The sequence below is a fragment of the Lineus longissimus genome, chromosome 5 (assembly GCF_910592395.1).
Source record: "Lineus longissimus chromosome 5, tnLinLong1.2, whole genome shotgun sequence".
Taxonomy (NCBI): Eukaryota; Metazoa; Nemertea; class Pilidiophora; order Heteronemertea; family Lineidae; genus Lineus; species Lineus longissimus.
Genome location: NC_088312.1, coordinates 6,521,329 through 6,547,071, shown reverse-complemented (window position 1 = coordinate 6,547,071; position 25,743 = coordinate 6,521,329). Strand labels below are relative to the sequence as shown.

The 25,743-nt window shown below is 38.8% G+C and overlaps 2 protein-coding genes across 2 annotated transcripts in view; one reads left to right on the top strand and one right to left on the bottom strand.

The window, feature by feature from the left end:
* Positions 1-20,561, bottom strand: part of LOC135488317 (FMRFamide receptor-like) — a 60,323-nt gene extending 39,762 nt beyond the window's left edge. The window contains exon 1 of the mRNA XM_064772877.1: positions 20,131-20,561. Within this exon, the coding sequence (XP_064628947.1) occupies positions 20,131-20,133 (3 nt within the window). The 5' untranslated portion in view covers positions 20,134-20,561. The remainder of the gene's footprint in view (positions 1-20,130) is intronic.
* LOC135488316 (ubiquitin carboxyl-terminal hydrolase 47-like) overlaps positions 1-25,743 on the top strand; it is a 143,960-nt gene that overhangs the window by 86,242 nt on the left and 31,975 nt on the right. The window lies entirely within an intron of this gene.

Below are 25,743 nucleotides of genomic sequence, written 5' to 3'. Positions count from 1 at the left end.
CAGACTTCATTCCGTGTGAATGAATTTGAAAAAGCATTGCACATCCTGTCTAGACTGAAAATGGTTGTTTCAAACGGATACACAACCCCGTCAAGTGAAGTAATATTTGTATTTGTCCTTATGAAACCCATTTCCCATTACCAAATTTTGCTGCCAACTTTCAATGACAGTTCCTACACAATGTTTTAAAAGTTGCTGTGTATTTCAAGTAGGTTTAATAAGCCTAGTGGGGAAGCGAACACGTCCTTTTATAAAAAGTATCCAATTACATCTTTGTTAAATCCTGTCCTTGACATTTAAAAGTTGTTGCCAGTATCATAGGTGAGTTAGGTTCTTGTTACATTCAAAAATTCACAGTATCTCTCAGGAATTCGGTTCAGTTTTCTCGGAAATTTTTGTTGGCGTTTTTTGGGGGGCAGTAAACCATTTCATTCTAAAACACGTTGAACATTAAGGTAGTACTGGTTTTTGAAGTTGAACTTTCAGTTGCTACCAAAACTCAGTGTCATGGCTGATGATTCGTTCTAACAAGTCGCCACGTTGCAACTTTAGCTACTGTTTGTGTGCTTGTGTGCTTTATTATCTGACTTACACGGCATAACTGCTCAGAATCAGTAAGAGAGACATAGCCTGCAGATTATGAGCAAATGCCACACCACATTTTTCAGGGCATGTGTCTCATACCAACTTTAGCTACTGTTTGTGTGCTTGTGTGCTTTATTATCTGACTTACACGGCATAACTGCTCAGAATCAGTAAGAGATACATAGCCTGCAGATTATGAGCAAATGCCACACCACATTTTTCAGGGCATGTGTCTCATACCAACTTTAGCTACTGTTTGTGTGCTTGTGTGCTTTATTATCTGACTTACACGGCATAACTGCTCAGAATCAGTAAGAGAGACATAGCCTGCAGATTATGAGCAAATGCCACACCACATTTTTCAGGGCATGTGTCTCATACCAACTTTAGCTACTGTTTGTGTGCTTGTGTGCTTTATTATCTGACTTACACGGCATAACTGCTCAGAATCAGTAAGAGAGACATAGCCTGCAGATTATGAGCAAATGCCACATCACATTTTTCAGGGCATGTGTCTCATACCAACTTTAGCTACTGTTTCTGTGCTTGTGTGCTTTATTATCTGATTTACACGGCATAACTGCTCAGAATCAGTAAGAGAGACATAGCCTGCAGATTATGAGCAAATGCCACACCACATTTTTCAGGGCATGTGTCTCATACCCGTGTGGGTGTTAAAAAACCACTACTTTGATTATAGATACAATCCTGCCATCTGATACTGCTCTCTTCACCAATAAAGTAACAATGCAAAAAATAAACGTAATACTGGTTTGTGTACCTCGGTAATCTTATTCATTGGCTTCTTTGATGATCATAATGTACTTAGTGATATTTTATTGGAAAAATTGGCAGGGAAATTGATGTCTGTCTTGAACAGAATATGAGCTATGACTCTGTTCGGGAAGTTATGAATTTTGACGAGCTAGTTTATCTGAGTGTGGGGAGGGGGGGGGGGGGCTGGATCGCAACCCAGACAAATGGGTGCCTTGTCTTAAACAAGACTATACTCCATATATCGGAAAAAATGGCACTCTAATTTTTCATCTCAAACTACCAAGTCCAAAGTATCTAAAATACTTACTTTGCCAGTATCAGACTAAGCATCTTTTGAAGCGAACTTCTGACAAACTTACCAGACATTTTAGGCTTGTGGCAATGCTATTATTTCGTGAAATGGAGTATTAGGACTACGCAAACTGCCTGAAGTGCTGGATAGAATAAAATGGGGAGCATATTCACTGGCACCATTGATCTTCTGATGTCAAACAAAAACAACACAAGCTAGTTTTGTAGCATGCGATTAGGGACTGCGATGAGTTAGACAGTTTACAGCCCTTAATACCAGTTCCTTTTCAATTTTGTTTACATTTTGCAGCCGATGATTCTGGTGCCTTGAAATCCTTACGATCAAAATGCCTTTCTATTTCGTTTAGATTTTGGTGCCAATGATTCAGCTGCCTTGAAATCATTGAAGAGCTAGAGTTCTTCAACATGTTTACTCAGCAAAGATAGTAGCTACAAAGCAAACAATGCTGCATAGCTTGCGATGTTCATTCATAAAACACTGCGGTGTTAATTGGTCTTCAGAAGCCATTGTGAGTGAGAGGTTGAGATGATCGAGGAGGTTGAATAATGCTGTGAAGACAAATGAGCCAGAATAATGAGTAGTCAGCCAATAACTTGAATAGAACTTGTAATATATCAGAATTATCACCCAGATATGCATGGAATATGAGATAAGACGTGCCTTGGCGTATTGTACTGGGTGCGTCAAGATGAATGAGACAAGCAAATCTAATACACCCAAGATACTCAGAAAGAAAAAGTCCGATTCATTCTATACAGCGTAGTGATGTGCAGCCAGAATATTTTGTTTGTTGTTTTTGCTGTTGTAGCAAAAGAAGGGGGTGTCAGACATTTTGGTTGTATTTCCTTCTCAGTGCATACTATGATATGACGTGGTTGTGTGAAACAATCAAAAGCTGATGTGACATGCATGTCTGACACCGCCCATAAACTTCAGCCCTAGTGTAGAAAGGATCGAACAACGTTAAAGTTCCTAAATGGTTATGTTTATTACACCCTGTAGAATGATCACCATTAATATATTGTGGGGACATTCTTTTCCAATCATCTGACGCAAGCTTCTTACAGTGACAGTATTTTGAATAAGCTTGGTCATCCATCAAAAGTAGCCTCGTTTGATGGGCTTTTTAGGACCTTACATTGTCTGAAGACTATCTGATGTGATGTAATACCATTAGAAGCTGTCATGAGAATGTTTTAGCTTTTTTCGAATGAGAAAAGTGAAGAAATTATTATCACAGACTGGACACAAATGGCAAAATGGTATGACAGGCAGCAATAAAACACCATGCTTTCGTCTTGGAAATAAAGAAGTGATAGACGATGGTGTTAACATGGTTAACATGCTGTAACAAAGACCAAATAATGAGGAGACTAGATACGTGTAATTTCATTGTTACTGTTGTGCAGAATTTCCCATTTTCTGTATCATCCCACATTCATTATTGAGAACAAAAGCATTAGTGTCTTGACTTCATTCAGATGTCTGGCACAATCATGACATCATGTTTCGAGGTCACTAAATTATGATTGGCATAAGACAGATGCATACGGCTGAGAAAACAGCTATTGAATGGAATGACCGACGACTATAATAGAAAATACAGAATAGATTGATTCACACTGACTGCATATCATTTCATAGACACAATGTTTTAAGATAAAAATCATTAAGATTATGTGACTACCAGTTGTGATATTTATCTGTAGAAGGATTTTTGACACCTTGATCGACATCAGCATTGCACGTCCACAACATTAAACATGTCAACAAAGGATGTTGTTCTGAATGAGCAGAAGCTAAAGGAGTCAGCTTAAGGCCTATTAGCTGATTGCCAAAGGGAAAAAGAAGCTTGGACCGGTCCTTTGAGGGTCCATTTCAAGTCGAGAAGGACAGAGAAAACTGCTGTTTATCCTCAGTGATGGTATGATAGACTTAAATCTTGTATCTGTGGTATTGCCAGATAATGTGTTTCATGTTCGCTAGGCCAGATATTCCATGTGTTATATCTAGCTCAAGTACATTAAGCTTGAGTCTAGTTAGGCTGGCCATTTTCTCAGCAGGATCTGTTAATATCAAAACCGCAAACCCTCAGTACTCAAGATCAAAGTCTGGACATCTTTAATCCTGGAGAATGCTCCTCACTGTGTAGGTCCGGCGTGACATTTGAGCCGCTTAATCATCGTGTCTGTGGGCATTCTCATGTCCTTGTTTAGCAGTGAGAGTCATGAGACCCATGGATCTGTGGGTGTTCTTAATATTCATGGAAATTGTGGACAAAGCTGGCAAATACATAAGAAGTATCATTTTTCGCCCTTGGCATTTGAGGTGAACCTGGAACCTTGTAAAAAATGGCATAAGAACATTTTTGTCTCAAAACATTTTTGTCTTCTTCTGTACATTTCTCCATGTAGCTGTGGCACAGTTAAAGCAAAGTATCAGGAAGCTCCTTCTCTTAATGCTACAACAGAGGGGCTGCAAAAATACTGCACACCGGCTTTAAGTCTTTCTTTTGGTGATTGCGTTGTTTCCTATTCGGAATAGAAAGTGACTGATTTCCCTGTGGTCGAATGAGAAATACTTGTTATTACCATGAAAAGTATCCATTCATCATGTTTATGATTAGGTACATGAAAGTGTACAGATTGGCAACCATTTGAAGCTGTGAGAGTAATTGGAAGGTTGACATTTTAACTTAGAAACTGTGCTCTATACTCTCAGACTACTTTATGTTGACTTAATAGCTATTGTGAAGATTTCTCAGTCTTTTTCGAAGGTACTTTTGCAAAAGCTATGTCTGTTTTACTGGCCGGCTTGGGATTTCTTGTAAAACTATTCCATGCCAGGTCAGCAAGTTTGCAGATGTTTGGTTACTTCTAGACCACTCGCTATATTGGTTATCTCTTTGGCCAATATCACCTGCCAGTGTTGAGTTAACACACTCACGACAAATGTTACGTTAGTGCAACAACCACTGCAATAAGCAAATGTTTAGTTAACACCACTCCACACCATTTGGCAAACAGCAAAGCTAATGTGTGGGCAACATGAGTGCCATACCCTTATTTGGCGAAAGACCCGCAGGCTATTAGCGAGTGTTAGCATCGTATCCTCGTCTTATTGCCCCAGGATTGCCTTCTGATTAAATTCCATTTAACAGTGTGTAGTTAGTTAGAGCCAGGGGTGCTCGTTTCCTTCAGCTATTTCCTGTCGAGTCTAATAAGTGTGCTATGGACTTGGTTGTATTTCATCAGTCTTTGTCATCATGGTTTCAAAGTTGACCTTGGTATGGGTGTTGTCAGTCTCCCTACTGATTTTAGACATTTCTGACACCGGTATTGAAGATCACCTAACTTGGTTATGTGAAGCATCCGTCCTGTTATAAGTCCTGTTATAATACCTCGGGTTGTCTCCATATGCTCGTCACATTACATGCTTGGTCAGTTATGGTCTACATTTCCAGATATCCAACTGACCATTGGCATCTCAAATCCCTCAGGTCATATCGAGTGACATCCTCACATTTCGTATATCTATCTGCGTTTCCTCTCAGGGTTCTGGGGTGCAGCACAATATCTCTGGTCTCTGACGGCCAGCCTGTCCTATCAATCAAATGGACGCCAGAGCTCCCCTCTTTGGCAAACTTGGGACCAAATATTTGGCTGACACATTTGACTGTTTTCTTTAGACCATTGAGCATGCTATTCGTGCATCTCACACTGAATGACATTGAACTTGTTCATTGCTGCATTGGTCAGTTTAAGTATGTTGACTCACGTTTCCACAATATTAACGCTCAGAGGTTTGCACTAAGTCTCTTGGTGATATCTCGTTGATACTCTTTCAGAGCTGTCAATTTCTAGGTTACCGATATTACCGTCTGCACTCAAATATTGATGTTGCAACTTGCCACTTCGAATCTTCACAATGTGCTGACTTGACAAACGCACTAGTCAACTCCAGATTAAGAGGTCCGTATCGTTAAGGTTGTGGCAAGTTCTAAATCTGACAAGATCTTTCACAGCATTAGAAATAACGGCACACTTGAATTAGAGATGATGACAAATGTATTGACAAAAATGTGACCAGTTACAGCAAAACCAGGCACACGTTGCACAGAAGATGAGCCTACATGACTTAAGGGGACAATTGAAGAAATCGATGTACTCAGATTTCATAAAAGGCAGACAACAAAGAAACGAACAACAAGTCTGTGTCAACCTAACGAAGCTCAGAGCAACTTGCACCTGGTTTAGCGGTGACAGCTCACAGATGATAAAATCTGACTTACATTTCACATTTTGCGTTTGCGTGGCTCTTGATTGCTAGATTAATTCGTATTAACACTAATGCACTTGTACTCTGTTATCATGTAAAATGTGCCCATTTTGAGAGTTAACAAAATGATATTGTGCTGAAGTGTGATAAGCTAAATGTTCCAACCCATTATTAAGGCTTGATAATTATTTCAAGTTGTAAGCACTGATATCAAAATTCTGGTGTGATTTGGATTGTTTTTCTGTTGTCATTATTCGGAGTTTTTCTGAAACTTCCTGATAAGGCTTGGCTTCAAATGTGGTACAGTAATAGAGAGTTAGATAAAAAAGGACAGGATGTTTAATGTCACTAAATTATGTTTTAACTCTTTTATGAAACTAATGAAGACAATCATGTGGGGAGTTGATATCAGCCAACTATAGTCCAAGGCACAATTGACATCCCTTCTGCTTCGGGGCAATGTACGCGCGAGTTGCGTGCCGAGTTGTGCCTCACGTTCCTGTGACCTCTCTCTGTTACTCGAACGTTGCATGTACTATTACAAGCTGGGTTGCTCACAGACATGATTTTAGGGAAGTCAATTGTGATTGGGACTGTAATTCATTTGTTGTGCTTTCAATTGTGTGCTCTCACGTGTGTGAGTAGAGCAAGGTTGCTGAAAAAAAAGTTCAAAGAGACAAGCTGATTAAGAATGTCTGAACATCCATTATAATGAGCAATTTCCTTACATTAAAGAAAAATTAATTGTTGCCAACGGCTGCTGTGCTGGTGTATGTCTTGTTCGTGCCTTGGGTGATGTCTTGCTAATTATTGACTTAAAGTATCTTCGTTATCATATATTTTGAACAGGTGAACAGGAATGTGCAATGATGTAAGGAATGACAACCATTGTGAAATGTTGTCGAGGGAAATAACTAGATTTTGGAAAAGTCTGTTGCTTCTTCGAATTTAGTACAATTCTGTGCATAAAGAACCAGAACATCAGAAAACAAATAAATTCATGAAAAGTATTTTTTCAATAAAGTGAATAGTGTCAAATGGTATGGAAAAGACTTTGGCTCTGACTTATTTATGCACCAATCCCATATAACATTTCAACCCATTCTTGTTCTATTTCGTTATCAAGAACAAAATTTCAACTCAATCCTTCTGTTTACTTTAGAGGTTGTGCCTTTGTTCAAGAGATTAGCCGCGGGATAAATATCTTGAATTTAACAGAGAAAAACAATCAATACTCATATTTTCAAATAATGGTTTAATTATTAAAAATCAAGCTTCAACATAATCTCACAATGATTTTTGTGGATATTATTTTTAACAGAATATTGAAGTTTTTAAATTTTTGATCAGAATATTGGCAACAATTGTTGTTTCATGGAAGTTTTGTCTCTCGTTGTGGCTATTTTAGACTTGTCATTGTAGAAACCATTATCTGTCTTTGTTAAAAACATTACCAAACATATGCGACAGGCTCTTTTTTTCCCCCAAAACTCGTGGTACATGTAGCTAGGAATATGAAACCTTTTATAAACGCCTTGAAGCTGGTTGAGATGTGTGACCCGCTCTACCAAAACTAGGCGCTTGTCGCATCTGAACTTGACAGGTTGATACGGACTTGTTGTTCATTTCCCTATTGTAGACCTTTTGTGAAATGTGACCAAATCAGTTTGTAATAGATTTCACAAAAGGTCTACAATAGGGAAATGAACAACAAGTCCGTATCAACCTGTCAAGTTCAGATGCGGCAAGTGCCCAGTTTTGGTAGAGCGAGTCACATGTGTCAGTTACACAAGGTCTATTACACATAGTATTGACCTTTTGCACAGGCACCCCACAACCAGCTTAATAGAGTCTACACAGTCTGTTGCTATGTCTCATTTAGCAGCAAAACGTTGCATTATCGGAGGCTTTTTACATCTACAATTTATAAAATCCACAATGTCTTTTACTGGATTTGTCAGATTCGATCAACCGGCTTTCCTTTGAAATATTTCCTCGTAATCCATATGCAAATAAATGCATGTTGGACAAATTTAAAGGTTCAGAAGTTAATCGTCATTGAATATGACTTAGGCACCAAACAAATGAGCAATATAAAGGGACAACTTGAGTATGAGATATGTTGGTTTTTCAAACAAAAATCTAGCGACGAGCAGCCACCTCAGGTTGGCAAGTTCAATAACCTTGCTAATCGTGCTTTGGCCATGAGAATAAGATTTGGAGGAGAGCTAATCTGCCTGACGGTGCGGTTTTGGAATTAGTCCGTGGGTAATTACGCCTTCATTCCCACCTGAACCAATTGCCTGTTTCCATGATCGATAGCTTTCCTCAGAACTGGTTTATTCATTCATGTCATTTGCAAACTTACTGAAACTTCTCAAGACTGAGAAGATCTGCCTCTCGTCCCCGACTACTAAAACTGGGCTGCAGGAGTTATGGAAATATAACAGTTTATTACATGTAGGACTTTTGAAGCCCTGCTCTCAGTTTGCCTGGGATGCCTTGGCAAGCTTAAGTCCCCCGAAATGGTTGGTTAATGTGTGACTATTTGCCAACTTCCTACAAAACCTCTACCAAGGATGGAACCACAGTACTATTGATAGTTGACATCTGTGCACACTTACAGTGATGGAAGGGTCTTAATATTGCTTTCGCACTTTGAAGAATCACCAAAGAAAGTATGTGCAATCATCAAAAAGCAGATTCTGAAAAGAAGGATGATGCCTCTTCAGCCTTGCTCATGAGCAAAGGCATGGAGGTGTCTATTCAGAGCAACCTGATCTGTTTAAGCCGTCACTAGCGAGTTCCTCATTGTGCTTCTTACATCAAATGACCAATGTTGTGTTGAAGTTGACACATACCAAACCCTTCCCTTTTAGTTGTCCTTGATAATCTTGTTGTGACCATGAATGCTAGATCTGAGCATGGACACCTCAAAGAACAGGTGTTGGCAATTAACTCACTAATTGAATCAATTATGTGATTAAGAGGAGAGATGCTCAACTGCTGCTGGATTTTGTGGTTTCTATCGATGCTGACAAAGAAAACATTCCCTCCTAGATCGATTGGCCTCAGGCTCCTGCATACGTCCCTGGATTTAGAACCATGGTCGGGTAATGAATCTGTGGCCATGAGAATTAGATTGGCAACCTGATGAAAACATCAAAGACAGGTGTTGAATTGGCCCAAATTATTGATTTACTTGAGGTTCATTTAGAGCTGGGTCAGTGGCATCTCCATACAATTTATTCGATCACGCTGGCAACAATATATTGAAGAATATCGATATTACCCATTTTGCTTAACCGTATCGATGCGGCAGCCATTTTCGGTCGGCGTCACCTTGTGCTGACAATCATTACCAACAATGAACATTGTGCAGCATAACTTTTATCTGAACAATTGAAACTATTCTTAACTGAATCTATACTATTAGGAAACTTATTATTCACAATCAGAAAGAAGGCACCAGGTGTTCAAAAGTATTGATCTAAGCTTTACAGACAGCCAGTTTGAAAGTGCATCACAATAGTATTTTTCAAGCTTTTTGCCTTCTTAGCCCGATACCTTATATTGTCGTCAACATGGCATGTTTTCGTTGGCGCCTGTTCTTGGCATGGTGCTTATTTTAATAGAGCTGCAAACTTAGTCCTTCGTTAATCAATCTATAAGTTTCTAATAGAATTATGTGTAACTAACTCAATTTCCTCGAAAGTTAAGCAAATGTCTTGAAATAATTTCAATTATTCCAATTTGTTTCTTATCCCGTGAGAACGAGGGTTCTGATTGAGTCTTTACTTTCCAACAATGTCAATTTCATATTCTGTTTCATTTCATAGCTGCATGTCCCCTGGCTGGTTTCACTCTTCAGTTTCCTGTGAAGGGCTTGGCTTGTTAAACTCACGGAACTTAAGATGGATTGGATATTGATTGCAGACGCCCAATTGTGCTGTCATCACCTTGTATGATTTTGAAACCAGGGGCCTTGATTAGCCAAATTTATTGACTTTTGCCTGGTAAATTTGCCAGAATAATTGCTTTGTGTCAAGTTCGATATGGAAATCATGTAAAATGAAATTGGAATTAATGAAGTGAAGAAAGTGCTTTGTTATCACAAAACCTTTAATTAAGGCAATGTGTATTTCTGTTTACATGTACCTGTAGCACAATAAAATACAATGAGCATGCAGCGTTGGAATTTAAATATTTCAATGCTGAAGAGTGGCATTCAAACAGTTAAACAATTATCCATGATTTATATCCAAAAATCATTGCTTTGATTCAAATTTCAGCTGTTGGTAAAGTCATCTCTTGAAACTTGATTCAGTTGAGAGGATTTGCAAATTGCCAAAGATCAAATATTATTTCAAATTATTTGGAAATTAACTTCAAACAGTCATTATATCAAATTATTTGAAAATGAACTTCAAACAGTCATTTTAAACTCGGGATATTTTGCTTTTGAAGATGTAAGATGAGGATAAGAAAGATAGGGTATTAATGGAGGCCGCATATTTCTTAATTTTTTACCAGTCGTTATATCTCAGTTTCAGATGTGCCCTTGCCTCTTTTGGAAGAAGAATCAGAATTGTAATAACGTATTTTCACCTTAACTTACTGCAGTTTTAATTGGGTCACCAAATAGAAGAGTTGTCGAGCCATCTTTGTGTGATTTTGATGCATAATTTTATGTCGTTTATACTCTACCCAGGTTAGACTTTTGCATATGTACTCATATCGGGTATGCATTGTCAAGCCTGTGTCATGTTTGTGTGATTTTGCCACATAATTTTAGCTTTTTCCGTTGGTTAGCAAGATTACCTCAAGATTAGGGATGACATTTCCACCCTCGGAAATGTGGTGCTGATTCTCCAGGGTGGGTCTTAATCACCTGCCGTAAATTGGCCACTTGCTTGCCTGGTTGTTGTTCCTAAAGTGTACCTTGCAGACCACTGATATCTCTAATGATACTAATGAACTCTTGTTGGCCGTTGGAAACATCCCTCTGTTTTTGTTTAAGGCCATGTTTAATGACCTGGCTTGTAGAGATTGATGTCCGTTTTCAACCTAGGCTGATTGCAGGTAGTTGACCTATGTGGAATGGTTTCATGGTTGTCTAAAGTATTTGTCTTCGTGAAATCATACTAAATTCTTTGGTGGTCTTCTTGATAATATTCTTCAACGAAATATAAGTATGGCATAAAGTTGATTTTTAGGAAAGGGATTGATAAAGAACAAATAAAGATGTGTTTATTTATCATTTCCTGATGAACAGCTTTAAGAATCATCTGTTTGAAGCCTTTGCCCACTGTTTGAAAACATTCATCACTTATTCTTTTTGTGATCAATGCAAACATGCCGGCAATCCTCCAAATCCTAAAAGTCATTTTACAGTCTGTGCTGCGGGGTATCTTCTGCTGATTGTGGGTTTGCTGTGCCTTTCCCAGTGGCCTATACATGCTTCCCGAAATTGGTGGCTTGCATTGGAACTAACTTTTTCCCCCTTGTCCGTCATCAAAGGCATTCAAGTGTGTTGGTCAACCATGACTATCTCCTTTGTCCCTCCACCATAAGGCCTAGTTTCCCCTTATGACATCACTATTTTGGACACTCAGCGCCCCATTTCTGGAAAGGTGTATATATGACGAGGGATGAACTTTACCTTTGAATATCACTCAAGTAATCATTATGAATCAAAGGTTGCTTGCCGAGCACGTTTTTGCTCCATAATTCTTATTACCCCAATCCACCATGCTGGAGACGCAAGTAGCTTCTCGATAAACAGTTGATCATAAACACAGTAGTATTCATCATCACAAACAACGCTGTCCCTCCACCCAATCCTAGATCCATCAGCTAATTGGGTTCGGGGACAGAGGTGGCTCAGAACTTTGAAAACGAGGCTCAGCTGGTCCTCACTTTTCAGAATTTATGGTCAAATTCAAAGAATGTTCAAAGTGTTGTTATTTCAGTGGTTGATTTTCAAAGATTTTTTTATTGAAATTGTGAGGGGAACCAGAATAGTTCCATTGGATTTGCACCAACATGTAAAAGCACTAGCTGTCGATAGACAAGTATGTTTGAGCATGAAAGCAGAGCAAGTGTATTTGAAATGGAATGAAAAACATTGTCGAATTGCTTGATCTTCACAGAAATAAGAAGTCGATTTCAGAAATGACATTCTGAACTCTCAGGTCTACGGGAATAAAAGGACTGGACGTGATATGAATGGACAGTTGTAGACAGGAAAGGCTAACCCCATCCACTTTAATCATCCAGTACCATCAACAGGAAAAGATGGCCAATCCATTTCCGTGTGTGGTCGGCAAACGGCGCTTAATGAATGCATGGTCATTTCAAGTCAATGAAGTATCAGGTTTTTGCCGTTCATCTAGATATGCGGAAGTAGAAAGATCATCCATTGGTTGTGGAAATGTACTCATATGCAATTTTCCAGGGTTTGTTGTCTTGGGGTCATGTTTTACGCAAGTTTGGAAAATGGTAGCCATGTCCTCAGTGAACTCTGCAATGGGGTAACCAATATGTATTTATTATATCAGCTTGTTTTAATGTAAGGAGGGGGACATTCAAGGCATTGCTATTCAAAACAAACCACTTCAGTTCATTTGCTGTTATGAATTGTTTATCTAGAAATGCATATTTCAAGGTTTTGTATTGGTATCACTTGTTCAGTTACTTTGTATAAACAGGAGTCCAGGGCAAATAGGTTTGAGTGGTTCACATGGAAATAGACTTCAAACATGACTGCAACAAGGCTGGCAGTGGGAACACTTCACACCCTCCTCCTAAAAGCACTCTGGTGAGTCAATGCTGCAGTGACAGACACACACTGTTCGAGTCCAGAATTCGTCTTAACCTCTTTAATAACAAGCCCAGAGAGATATGGACCTCTGGCAGTGATTATGCATTTCACAGTCCAACATTTCAGCCCATCGTCTACTGTCCATTTAGAATCACTTTAAAAATGGTAAGATTCACCCTCTATTTAGTTGATTTTAGACTAAGCTCTCCTCATCACCCAGATCAGTTACGAAGGCCGAGATCAGCTTTGATATTGAATCTGCAAAAGCTGCTTTTTATTGAGGAGTGAAGGATATCTGCCTCCAGCTTTCCTGCGTAAGCTGCTGTTGCCCAGCAGTGGCCATCCAGGCAGAAAGGCTGGATTAATTACTCTGGCATGCCGTGGAGCATTTACTCTTGCCCAGAAGTCGTACCACAGTGTGTGTTTTTTTCTCGAAAATCTGACCAACTCGTGCATGAAGGCACTTACACTACCATTAATAATTGTTATTCTTGTTGCAAATACCTGTCGAGCAATTACGAGTTGTCATAACAGGTTTTTTTGACGTCTCAAATGTTCATTGCAGTACAGTGGAACCTCCATTTGCAAACACCTCTCTATTCAGGAAACTCTCTTTAAAGACACTTGTTTTGGGCCCTACGTGTTTTTTCCATCCAATTGGACCACTCTAATCAGGGCACCTCTCTTAAAATAGAGCACGTGTCAATTCTGAGGGTGTCCTTATTAGAGAGGTTTTAGTGATCCATCAAACAATCGATGAGCTACTTTGTCACATTACTGTAGAGTGTGACCTGTCAAGTGTTACCCTACTTCAATTTTGATATGACTCCAGTAGTTCCTTTAGTCAACTTCGAAAGCCATTAAGTAATCAATAAAACCCGACCAACTAAAGTAATTCCGGTTCATATTACAAATTGTCGCTCAGGAGTAATGCGCAGTATCGTAAAAAGCGATCCATTATCACCTGTGCCCATCGACGTAGATCTACGTCTTATTCACCTAACTGCTCGGTGCCCAATGATGTTGATCTACGTCGTCGAAGAGGGGAGGGGGTGAAATCAACTGTGGCAATTGGCAACTTTGTGTTCTTGGAGGATGTAATAAGACTTTGTTTCGGTCGAAAGTTAGATTATTTGGGAATCTAATGCAAAAGATTGCAGGCAATATCCCTTGTGGAATTTTGTTGATGCTTTAATTTAGATTAATACATCTTAATTGTGGTGCCACTGTCTATTGTCAAAAGTCCTTAGAATTATGAATAAAATCTTATTCCCTACTTATTAGTTAGAGGAGCACGATTTGCATCTATTAGAAAACGAATTGTAAGGTGAATGGTAGTGGCGCCTCTGAAATCAGGATGAGTCAATACGACTGACAGCAAGTGCTTAGGTTACATTTTCATTTATGCGCCAAGCACAGCATGGGGTGTATTGACCTAGTTTTGCAGCACATTGACCAAACTGCAAGTCAATCGATACCAAATAATACAACCAGTTTTGTTGATCAAAACTTGTTGTTGTTAAAAACATGTGGCGTTTTATACTGTTTGTCTGACATGAAATTGAAGAAGCATTTCAGACAAAAGAAAGATTAATGGCAGGGACCAGATGTTCTGTGATCAATTAATCATCATTCTTAACCCCATATTCTAACTGATTTCTCTCCAGTTCTCTTCTGTTACTGTTATCATCCTGGAGAATCAGTGCCCAGCTTACCTAGAATCAGGCAGGCCTTCCAATTTGGCAAGCTTGCCTCACCTACGATAGAAAGATAATCTTTGATGACGTTTGATGATATAACTATTTTGTTTGACTCTTCCAATGAAATAGTGTTGTGTTCACATTTGCATCAGATAAAGAGAAAAATGCACCACTGATTTGTCCCGTGGATACCAAACATTTCAAAAGTATGCATGGACTGATTTTGTTTCTGCGCAACAGAGTAACCCAGTGTATAAGTCACCTCAAAATTTAATGCATATGACATGTATGATGTCATATCGTTTGAAATACAATAGGTTCCCTGATGGACACAGGTTATTTTAATGAATTTATCTATGAGCACATATTTTGGCTATTTTCTTGTGATTCCCTTTTTTTCCAAATCCTTTACTAGGCATTATCCTGAGTATGCTGCTCGGTACTTTTAAAGGCGCAATATAAAGATAAAATTCTCAGTCAGTTGTGGAACCATTTCTCCAGGCTGTTATTGGTAAAAGAAAGATTATGCACTTGATTTTGCAAGATAATAAAGGTTATTTTTAGCACTGGCAATTGTTTTGATTCAAAATATATATTTGACCTACTTAAAGGTTGAACAGTTACCTTCACTACATCTGCTAAAGGTTGAAAAGGAGCTGTTCTTGATGAACAAGCTGTGGCAAAAAGTGATGGGGCTTCTCAATACCAGTCTGTGTTTCCTAAACCTGTTAGCATCAAGTTTTGTGATTGATTGCCATGGTAGTATTAAAGTTAACATTTCGTATATCACCCTAATGACACAATTTATGGTATTTACCACAAAATTGAGCAAAAATTTTGATTTATGTTAGATTTCAAGAATGCAGAGGTGAGTTATCAAAATAATATGTTTTATTCAAAATAAATCTGTCGCATTGTTGAGCAAAATTATTGTGGAGGAAAAAAGCGGCAATCAATCTGAACTGTAGTTTCCTCATAAAGAGTTCTTCTCTTGGCTTTCAGGCATCGGTAAAAAGATGAATTGCATGGAATGACGGCAATAATGGAAATGAAATATTTCTTGACAAAATTATTTATTTCTTTTCATTGTTGTAGTAAAAGAAGCTGTCTTTGAACTGTCTGTGAGGCATTGGGGTATTACATCGTGGAGGTGGTAGTGTGTTTCTGTACCACTGGACATGTTTCAAGTGCTGTTAATTCGGAATCTTAAATTCACCTTTTTCAGCTGAAATTAAAGAAACTCATCAATTGTTTTCCTCCTTGACTAAAGTATTGAGATAAAAAGGGTCATTTTCAGTACTGTACATCAGTGTTGATAGAAACACATCATTTTAGGATTCCTTGAGAGTTTGGGACGTGTTTGTTGGTCTGTAAATCCAGTAGATCCTGGTTACTCCTACAGCACTGTCCTTGCAACTTTCTACAAACTGTCATATGCATGACAAGTATATATACGTATGGTGTCCTGCAGCTGCAGCAGTCAAAGACAACCGATGGCCCCAATCGGTCCTTCTCTATGACATACGTAAGCAAGATTTTCCTGTAACTCTCCATGTATAAGGTGTACTGAGGATTAGTCCGTCCAGCCTCAATCGTATGTACCGATGAAACTCCTAAAGAATTGCATTGAAACTCGCCCATCACAGTTCTTTGTTACAGGTTCTTGTTACTCAATATCCCCACTTCCCCGCTGCATGATATCACTCTTTTATTTTATTGTCACGATATAAAACAACATTTTCAATGAATAAAGAGTAAAAGAGATTAATATCTGAATGGCAATTTTTCATAAATAAAAGATTAAATTACCTTTACCGTAAAATCTGGGCATGTTCCATATGATGAATTTACTGCTTCCTTCCTGTGGAAACGTATCAATCACTCTCGGTATCCGTGGATTGGCGGCGCAGAATTGACATAAAATGACCAAGCATGCAAAAATGGTTGATATTAGGTAAAACATGAGGGATACACTTGATGAGAATCAACATGCAGTCGAAATTACTTTTATTCTCTTTTCGATTTCATGATCAGTCATGCCTGCCTGTACGATATCGGAATAGCATCTCAGCATATTTGATTCAAAGGCACTGATTGTTAGAAAGTTCTCTTGTACAAATCGCTACAGATTTGTTTCATTAGAGATCAGTTTATTAGATTTAGCCTGAGGAGGCATGTCTTCGGGCATGTCTAAATGCAGATTAACCCAATTTGAATGAACAGAAACAAGTCGATTTAACTTCTATCATTCATGTTTACCATTTTGTAGAAAAACATATGAAAATCAAAACCTGGTGTTTATGATCTGTTTGTAATGAAAAAACAGGCTTTTACCAGCCCTCCAAAATCTTCTTTTGAAAAAAAACCTTTATCTATTAGATCATCCTGAAGAGGAAAACATGCAATGTGGTATTCCATTTGGTAGTTTTTGGGTACATTTCTGGTATTGCATGCATTTGTCACATCTGCCAAGAGACTATATCAAAAACCCTTAATTTGGAACTACATGCAAGTCTACTTTATTAAAATAGTCCCACAAAATGAGAGAATGCTAAAAATGTTTACATAGTTTCAGTTTAAACCTTTTGATAGGGAGACTTTCAAAAAGTGAATTCCGTCCAACACGTTTATTTCACACTTCAGTATTGCAAAATCTGTTAAACTGAATATTTTAAAAATTGTGTCTGGTATATCTGTTGAGGAGTACTTTAAATTCAAAAGAAGAGACATCGATGTTTAACCAAGTTGAGTCTGACATCCAAAAGTAGTTTTTGTGTCGGAAGGAACAATAGATTTCACAGAAAACTTATAAACTTTTAATTATAGTTTGCTAAGTGGATATTTCATCTCACTCCCTCTGGGATGAAAGAGTTAAGTTTTCATTCGTTATGTTTGTAAAACATCAAAGTTACATTTCTTCAAAATTAGCATTAAAAAGCTTGAAGGTCTAATATTTGTAATAACCCACTTCTGAAAAACTCCCTCATGTGGGTTCAGGGTATTGGAACCTCTTGGCAGATGCACGGTTTACTTGGGGTCAGCCATGCAGCACATGCTACCTCCGGCTGGAGGCAACGCGCAGCATCGCGCCCGTCCATGTGCCGGGATGCAAGCGGCATCTCCATCGCACAGTGGACTTGTCATCTTCAGCAAGGCTGTAGATACAAGATGCAGCAGATCTTTTTCACTTCTTACTGTTTCTCAGGACTCATTTGATTCAGTCCCACATTCTTGTATTTGCAGCCCTGTTTTAGAAAAATTGTTATGCATTATTTTATATAACACAATGATAAAGAATAGGAAAATTATTGTTTGTTTGGATCTAGTGGCAGAAAATTTCAAGAAAGTCCAGATTGACTGCACCAAATTTCAAAATGTATAGCATACAGATTTGTTTTTCTTGTTGTTTTCAGAAAGCTACTGTATTTTAGAAAGAGCTCTCTTCTTTCTGTCAAACTTGTCAAAATTTTAATTCCAAACTGAATATTTTAATAAATTCAGAAGATGTTACATTCCGTTTGATTTGTATGCGCAGTGGATGTGATGAAAAACATTCGGTTTGTACTGCTTTCAGCGGAAAAAGTTCAAGTTTGACACGAATCTTAAAGTCTCTGTTCCAATATTTCAAAGTGGGATGACGACATCATGTGGTTGTGCTGTGCATTTTTGCAACAGGGAACCATATTGCCTCATTTTGATGTAAATGACACTGATTCTCTCAGGGGATATTTGAGACTGGGTCCTATTGCTATCGATGTGTTGCTTTCCCAAAAAGTTGCGGTCTGAAAGTAAGTCATTGTATTTCAAAATATTCACTCATGAATTTTTCTCCCCTAAAATATAAGCCTCAGCTTGAATAATTTCTGTCAAAGGATATTTAATATTTCCAGATTGGTAATATTGGTTTTATTGTGGCACCTTTTGTTGCATGTCCTTTTGAAGGTATGAGGCCTAAAGTAAACCATGACATTTTTGGGAGCATTTTATTTTGCTTTTTTTGGAAAGACACCATCAAACGCAAACTTATTTAAAAGAACATGAAAATTTCAACTGTAATGCATCAACAATTAAATTTTGGCAGCAAACACGATATAAGGTCTATCGCCGTATGAAAATGAACAAATTTGCCAATATTTAGTGCAGTGAAAATATTTACAGTTTATGAAGTGTTGGAACAAGAGAGTGACACTGTTCTCTTTGTTTGCTATCATCTCCTTTGATGAGTTTCCACTGAGGTGCATGTCAACAATCAAATGCTAGTCCTCTTCACGAAACACTTCCTAAGGTTGCATTTGTTGAATTTGGATTGATGCCAGTCATTCAAAAGCCAATATTCATTCCCAACATCATCCAGGAGCTCTCATTTCACACTTGAAATAATCTGTTGAGGAGCCGGGCTTGGATTTGGATAAGATTCGGAAGTACTGCATATAGTACTACTGAGTACCATTTTTGGTTCGATAGAAGTATCCCGTATGAGGCTATCAGACAGAATTTATTGTAGTCATACTACCCTGCTGAGGTGAACTAGGAACTTGCTTAAGTTAGACATACATGTACATGTACCACCAACTGGTATTTGAGCAGTCCTTCTGAGCAGAACGGCATTTTGAAGGATGGCTACTGAGTTGTAATCAAATTAGTGTCTTCCTAATTCAGTTGAGGACTGATGGTAACATAAACAACTCTGAAATTTTATTAACGCTATATTTAACCTTCAGACTGGTTCCAAGTGACCAACCATTTGTTATTTTAAATCAAATTGAAAACCAGGAAAAAATCTCCCATTGGCAGCCAAATGAATGTGAGTATAGGGCATCTCACTGACAGAACTTCCAACCAGCCTTTGTTTAATATGCGGTGTGGCTCTTTTTAAAAATTCCTTCCAGACAACTGCTACATGGTGACATATGCTGCTCTCAACTCCAATTGGTTAATGACATCACACCTCGTGAATTTGGTATATACATGGACCTTAAAATTGATAGTTCTATTCATATTTCCCCCTCAGCTTTTTCACCCTTGATTAATAAAATTGCACATGCTCTCAGCTGCCACTCAAATTAATTGAATTAGTAGGTGTCAGTTTCATTTTGACGATGGTTATTAGCGGGATGAGGTGGTGATTTGTGCCTCTGGGAAATAGCATAACTCGCTTCTCTCTGGTGGGAATCCGATGAAGTTATCTTTATGACAGCTGTTTTCTTTTTTGACACGCTTTGAGGTATATTTCACGGTTTAGAAGCCAAGATAAAGTAATCAGTTGACAGTTTTAGGACAGGCAGGGTTCAAGAGGGGGTGTAGTTTACCCTGTCCCCTCTCCTGATTGGAGAAGATGCCTTGCATTGAAGAAATTAATGTGCCCCCTCTTCCTTTGACTCCTTGATCCCCTGAATATTTTGATCAGTTTGACTGCTGGTGAAGTTTAGCACTTGTCTACCTACATCAACACTTCTAAAAAGGTTTTCCTCTTGAAAACAGTACAAACCACTGGAATGCTGTTATCCATGTTTCTCAGTGTAGTAGCAAACAAAAGAAACTTGACCACCCATTACTGCTGTTGCTCAAAGTATCAAAGTATCATTGGAAAAGATGTCATCTATAAAAATTTTGTGAAAATTACTTGATAAAATGAAAGTAATCAGTAATCTTACCATGGTGAGAATCCAAGCTGTTTTCACTTGATAATCCGAATGATCAGTAATCCTCTCTATCAAGTGATGAAAAACGGGGTAAGAAATAGCAATCTATTCCATTGTGATTCTTGATACCAACTTCCCTAAGTGACACCACCCCACCCGATCGTTAAACGTGGCAGGAGTTACCTGGGCAGAGACACTCGCTGCAGGGAGCTCCCGACGCTATAATTAATCCCGAGTGACAGACTCGGACGAAACAATACTCCAAGAAATAATAAGATCTAAAGATTCTATAAAGAAAACTGTAGTGAATATTCCAAAATATTGTACGCTCTCGTAAGGCGAAAGTATTCCTGTTTAAACTACAGGTAATTTTTTCACCTCTCAAACAATTTGATGTTTAACTACCAGCGTTAACACAATATTATTGGATGACCTCCTGTTCTCCTAATCCTTCGCAGGACTGACTCCCCAGCTATTCACAAACTTATGCGACAGCGTGACGTGACAGACCAACAGCATTGATATATTGCGCGTGGTTTTATATGTAACCTTTCTGTAATAGGTGTGCGTACAATGAGGAGACTAGTCATGGGATCGTAGCTCTGCTCAGCCAGCCAGCTGGAGATGAGTGATGAATGAAATAACTTAATGGCTTGATGGTGTTTTTGTCTGGGGTCATTTGCTGAGAGATTTATCAAGTGGACCATCAGTGGATGCAGGAAAAGTAGTAAAAACTAAACATGATAGCCTCCAATCTTAAGGACAGATTTTAACTACAAAAAGCTATCAGCAAGTTGTTAAGTACATTTTGTACCAAACGGAACATCCTGACATTATTAAAATCGCAAAATGTTAATTCTGATGTTGCATTTATTTAATTGTGAGGGTTTTTAAAAATTTTTGCTTATTGCGGGGAAAAAAAATTTGGTTCACGGTACATTGCCATCTTATGGTAGAGACAAACCAATACACGCAAAACTAATTCAATAAAATTCCCTTTGGCTATGCCTTCCTCGAATGGCTATTCATTTCCTGGTTTCTTGACGAGTATAATTTTCAACCTGTTCATGAGAGCCAGTATTGTCCTAAGGATGAGATACCCTGATCCCTGATTAATGACTCCATGCTAGCACGACACGGATAATGGTTGCATGATGCTCTAAAGGGTATTTATCCCCCCCCCCCTTAATTCATTATTCTACAAAAGTGCATTTTAGTGGGCTGTGGAAATGTATGAAACCGCTCCCAGTTTCTTCAACAATAGACCTATCGGAGCACAGTAACAATATTGTTGTAATGGAAAAATAACAAATTATTCTTATATTGGCCGAGGTGCACCCTGGGGCCACTCTCAATTACATGTGTAAATCATTCTTGAATGAGTTTTATTCATTGATCCCCCTCCGATAATACAGCAATCTCAAATCCCCACCCCCTTTTGCTAGTATTTTCTTTATTCCCAACCATATGTACCTTCTGCAACTCAAAATTGGAGAAATTGTCTGGACTTTGCTATTTGCGCAACAGAGAGTTACAAAATTAAGGCCTAATATTTAAAGCTACTATCTTTTGAAGTATGTCCCTGGGTTTATTGGACGACTGAAAGATGGTGAGTTTGTGTAAAATTCCTTGATATTTGGTATACAGAACCTTTCATATGCCAAGCCAAGCAGTTTCTTCTGTGAACTCCTCGCAAATAGGAGCACTTACTGTGGAATATGAATTGTGCAATTGACATTCAGAAGGAGTCTGACAGATTGTCTATCAAATGTTGAAACAACCCCCAAGTGTAAAGAGAGTGTCTCCCGTGTGATGGCCAACGTTAATCAAGGTAAACACAGTTGCCTATACCATTTGAACAAGTTAGTGACTTGTGACATTGCATGCGTGGGAGGACAGGTTGTCCAAAATGATTTAAAACGTCAATAGGAAACTGTTGAGAACAGTAAATTCGGACTGTGAAGATATGAGACAAGCTGTTGAGAGACACAAATGCCATGTTTAGAGTTGACGTATTGGCACCACCATTTTGGCGAGAACTTGAAATCCTAAAGCAATTAGAGCTCTTTCAAAACATGGTGAATGCCAGTTTCTAGAGTGGAGTCTGTTCTTTGTTTTCCAGAGAACAGCCTTCAAGGTTTTGAATGGGCATCACTTCATTTTGAAGGGGTTCTAATTGCTTTAGGAGTTCAAGAACTAGTAAAAATGGTGGTGCCTATGGTCGACCCTTAAAGAGTTTCTTGGAAGAGACACTGGCAGATCAAATCAATAACCTTGCACATCAAGCAAATTTGCCCAATGACTGATCTCAAATCATACCAGATTACTACCCAATGATATCGTTCTATGCTGCAGGGTGTCGTGGAAGAAGGCTTATTAGATCATGGCCCTGCTTACCGCTTCAACTTATATTTGGAATGTACAATATTTGTGGTGTTGTAAATGGCATCATGATGTCTTGAGCTGTGATGCATCTTGATTGTTACTATCACTGGAGTCTCATTAGGACCTTGCACACGCACTTGCGCCTGTACAGAAAGGTGACTCCACCTGTAATAGGCCTGTGTGTGACAGAAGCGCTTCGGTATAAGCTCAAACGGGTTGCAATAACCATAGCTGGCAACTCTGGTGATGGTGTCCGAGTGATAAAAAACAGTCCAGAGAACAATTGATGTCTCCTTCACCCCCATTAGGCACACCGGGCATCAGGTTCATGATCGCCAGGGGGAAAATGAGGGTTATCTGATGATTTTGTTGGGTCCATTTCACAGAATCGCAGCCAGAATATCAATTCGTCTACCGATCCTCACACAACAAACTGGGGTTTCTTTGATACTTTCATTGGAATGGGCTTCACAATAGGCATCACGTCTGCTCTGGGAGTAATTTTTTTCTTCTTCTCTTTCCTTTTAGATCAAAGCAATGAGGGTGTTTCTGGTACAATTTTTGGGTGTTATTTGCCATTGGTTGGTGTCTCTGATGAGGTGACCAGTGGAGAAGGTCAAAGATACCAATAATTGATATGGTCAAATCTTGGTCGTGTATAAAGGTGGTCCAGGGCTTTGTAACGATCAATAAGGGTACTGATTGGCTCTCAGTTCCCTCCTGCAATGTGGATCCTTTGTCATTGCGTGCGGATATAACAGATTCGATAGAATCCAGTAACCGATAATGAGGTAATGATGAGACTCAAACTCAGAGACCAGATTCAAAGGAAATGTAGCATTGTGCAAGTGACAATGATTAAAAAAGTGCTGTCTGAGGATACAATAGATGATTTTTCTGCTTAGACCAAAGACCAGAAAGCTCTCTTACTTCACTGATGAGGCAACAATTTATTTTTATCGTGGCCAATGGTCATTTTGTCAATGCCTTGCATAACGTGTGAGTGAGAGGTTGACACATCCCATCTTGTATTGATTGGAGATCGCCTGGGCTAATCACGGTGATGTTAGCAGCTCCTCATGCTGAGCGCCTAAAAAGGAAATCCGCTATATTAACTTAAGTCAGCTTACGTAGTTGATTGAAGAAAACAAATTTCTTAGTTGTATTTTGCTTCTTCGTTAGTTCATTGACCACAGATATAGTTTCCAGTGGTCTAGTAAATTGGCATAGAAGTCGGTAGATTCCACTTCTTCTTCTGCGTTTGGAGTTTTTGAGATGCACGCTAACCAGTCAGTCCGATATCGGTAACAAAGTTACCCAGAGCTTCAGGGTGGTGTCTTTCGCCGGTATAAGTTGGTAGATATTGATCTTTTCTTTTGACTCCTATCAGTCTTTATTTTTCAGTGGATATAATGCCTGCATCCTGCTGCGTGGTTTGTCCCAATCCATGTTTTAAGACAGCTCATCCTAATCTTTGTGCGGATGGCGGTCATAGATTTGGAGTTGGCATTCAGCACCCAACTGTGAACCCACCTTCAATATTCTAATGTTTGTCCTGGTGTAATCTCTTTACTCTTGGGTTTAAATGGCTAATGTTTTTAAATGAATTGTCTACTCAAGTCATAGTCAGATTGTCTGGATGTTTTGAGTGTGGTTGTTACCTGAATCTCTTTACATTTGGAATGTAATTGTAATCCTTATTGCACCAAGCGTCTTGGTGAGATTTCAATTTGTGTCCTGGGCGAGAAGTAAGACTAGGGAATGACATCTAAATGAATATCTGCAAAGACTATTGGCTCAGTTTTGAGATTGATTTTGGTCTTCTATCATTTGGGCTAGGGGCTGAGATCAGAAATAATGCTCTCTCCCTGTTGCAGCATGTACAGTGTTTTCATTTCATTGCTCAAAGTCCAGTAAGCTGCTGCGATGTGTCCAAAAGTGTGCAAAAAAACATTTGCTGAGCTGGCATACCTTGCCGACTTAGTTGGCTTCCAAAACCTCCGAGGAATCCTCTAAAGCAGATCAAGCTGAGCCAATAACGTCAGACTTGACTGGCATGGCTGCCCCTCTGCACAACACCGATAACATTTTAAGATGGAGGCCATATTAAAAACCATGTTGATTAACTTGTTAAGCAGATTTAATCCGACTTAGGGGAGATAAGAGGCCCGTACATCTTAGTCAAGTCTTAGGGCATCTGTGCCCCAGAATATATTTAGGCGTACAAAGTAATTCTGATTGGAATTTTCATGAATTTTAAACGAGACCATTTAATGGTATTGCCTGCGTCTGCTTTAGTTCTGTTTGCAGCAGAGCAATGGCAGTTGACATGATTAAATAAGTGGTTTAGGGACAGATACATTCTTTGGCTCAGCTGACGAACGTCAGCAGGGCTGGTAAACGAACTCTTCAGAATGGCGTCTGTCCCGCCATCCATCAACATGGGTGCACGTAAGGGTATGGGTGTAACCGTAAGATCTAGGCACTTCAAATCTGGCCATGAGGAAGAATAGCCAAGGAAATGCCCCTGACAGTAATGGTGTTCATCACTAGATCATATTTGCAGACTATTTGGCAACAAATAATATTAATTTCTTTGGTGACCATGTAGTAAATGTAGTTATGTTATAGTTGCATGTCCACAATCACTTTATTCATGTCCAAATTGCATTTGGTATGAGACTAGATCTGATATGTTGTCCCCTGGTTGCCAGACTCCATTACAATGAAGCCATACAATAGTGTTATCTGCCCAGTGCGCTGGTAATGAATTTAAGATGCATTTGGATGCCAAGGCTTGATGATAGCCCGGCCTCCAATTTTCAAAGCTCCCTTGGCGGACACCTCCCTACTGAGGAAACCCTCTCTATTACAGACACCACACTTTATCCCGAGTTGTCCTCTTATTAGAATATCTCATTAGAAAGGTCTGTGTACCCCAAACTGGCCAAATAGCCAGTCCTATGGTCAGGGCTGAAATTTGCATTTATATCTGAGTTAAACTGCAAACGACCATCTAAACCATCTTGATATCCATCAGTCAATATTAGTCCATCCTAGACCAATAACAATTGGTTAAGTGATAAAACCTCTGGGGCCATCATCAAAATTGGATTTTTTTTCGATTGAAGTTATTGGATGTTTAAATTCTCTCATGGCTCATTGATTTAAATTCTGACATGGTTTATTGAATAAATTTAGGCCGGTCTAGTCGAAAATGTGATCTACATATTTAGCGCA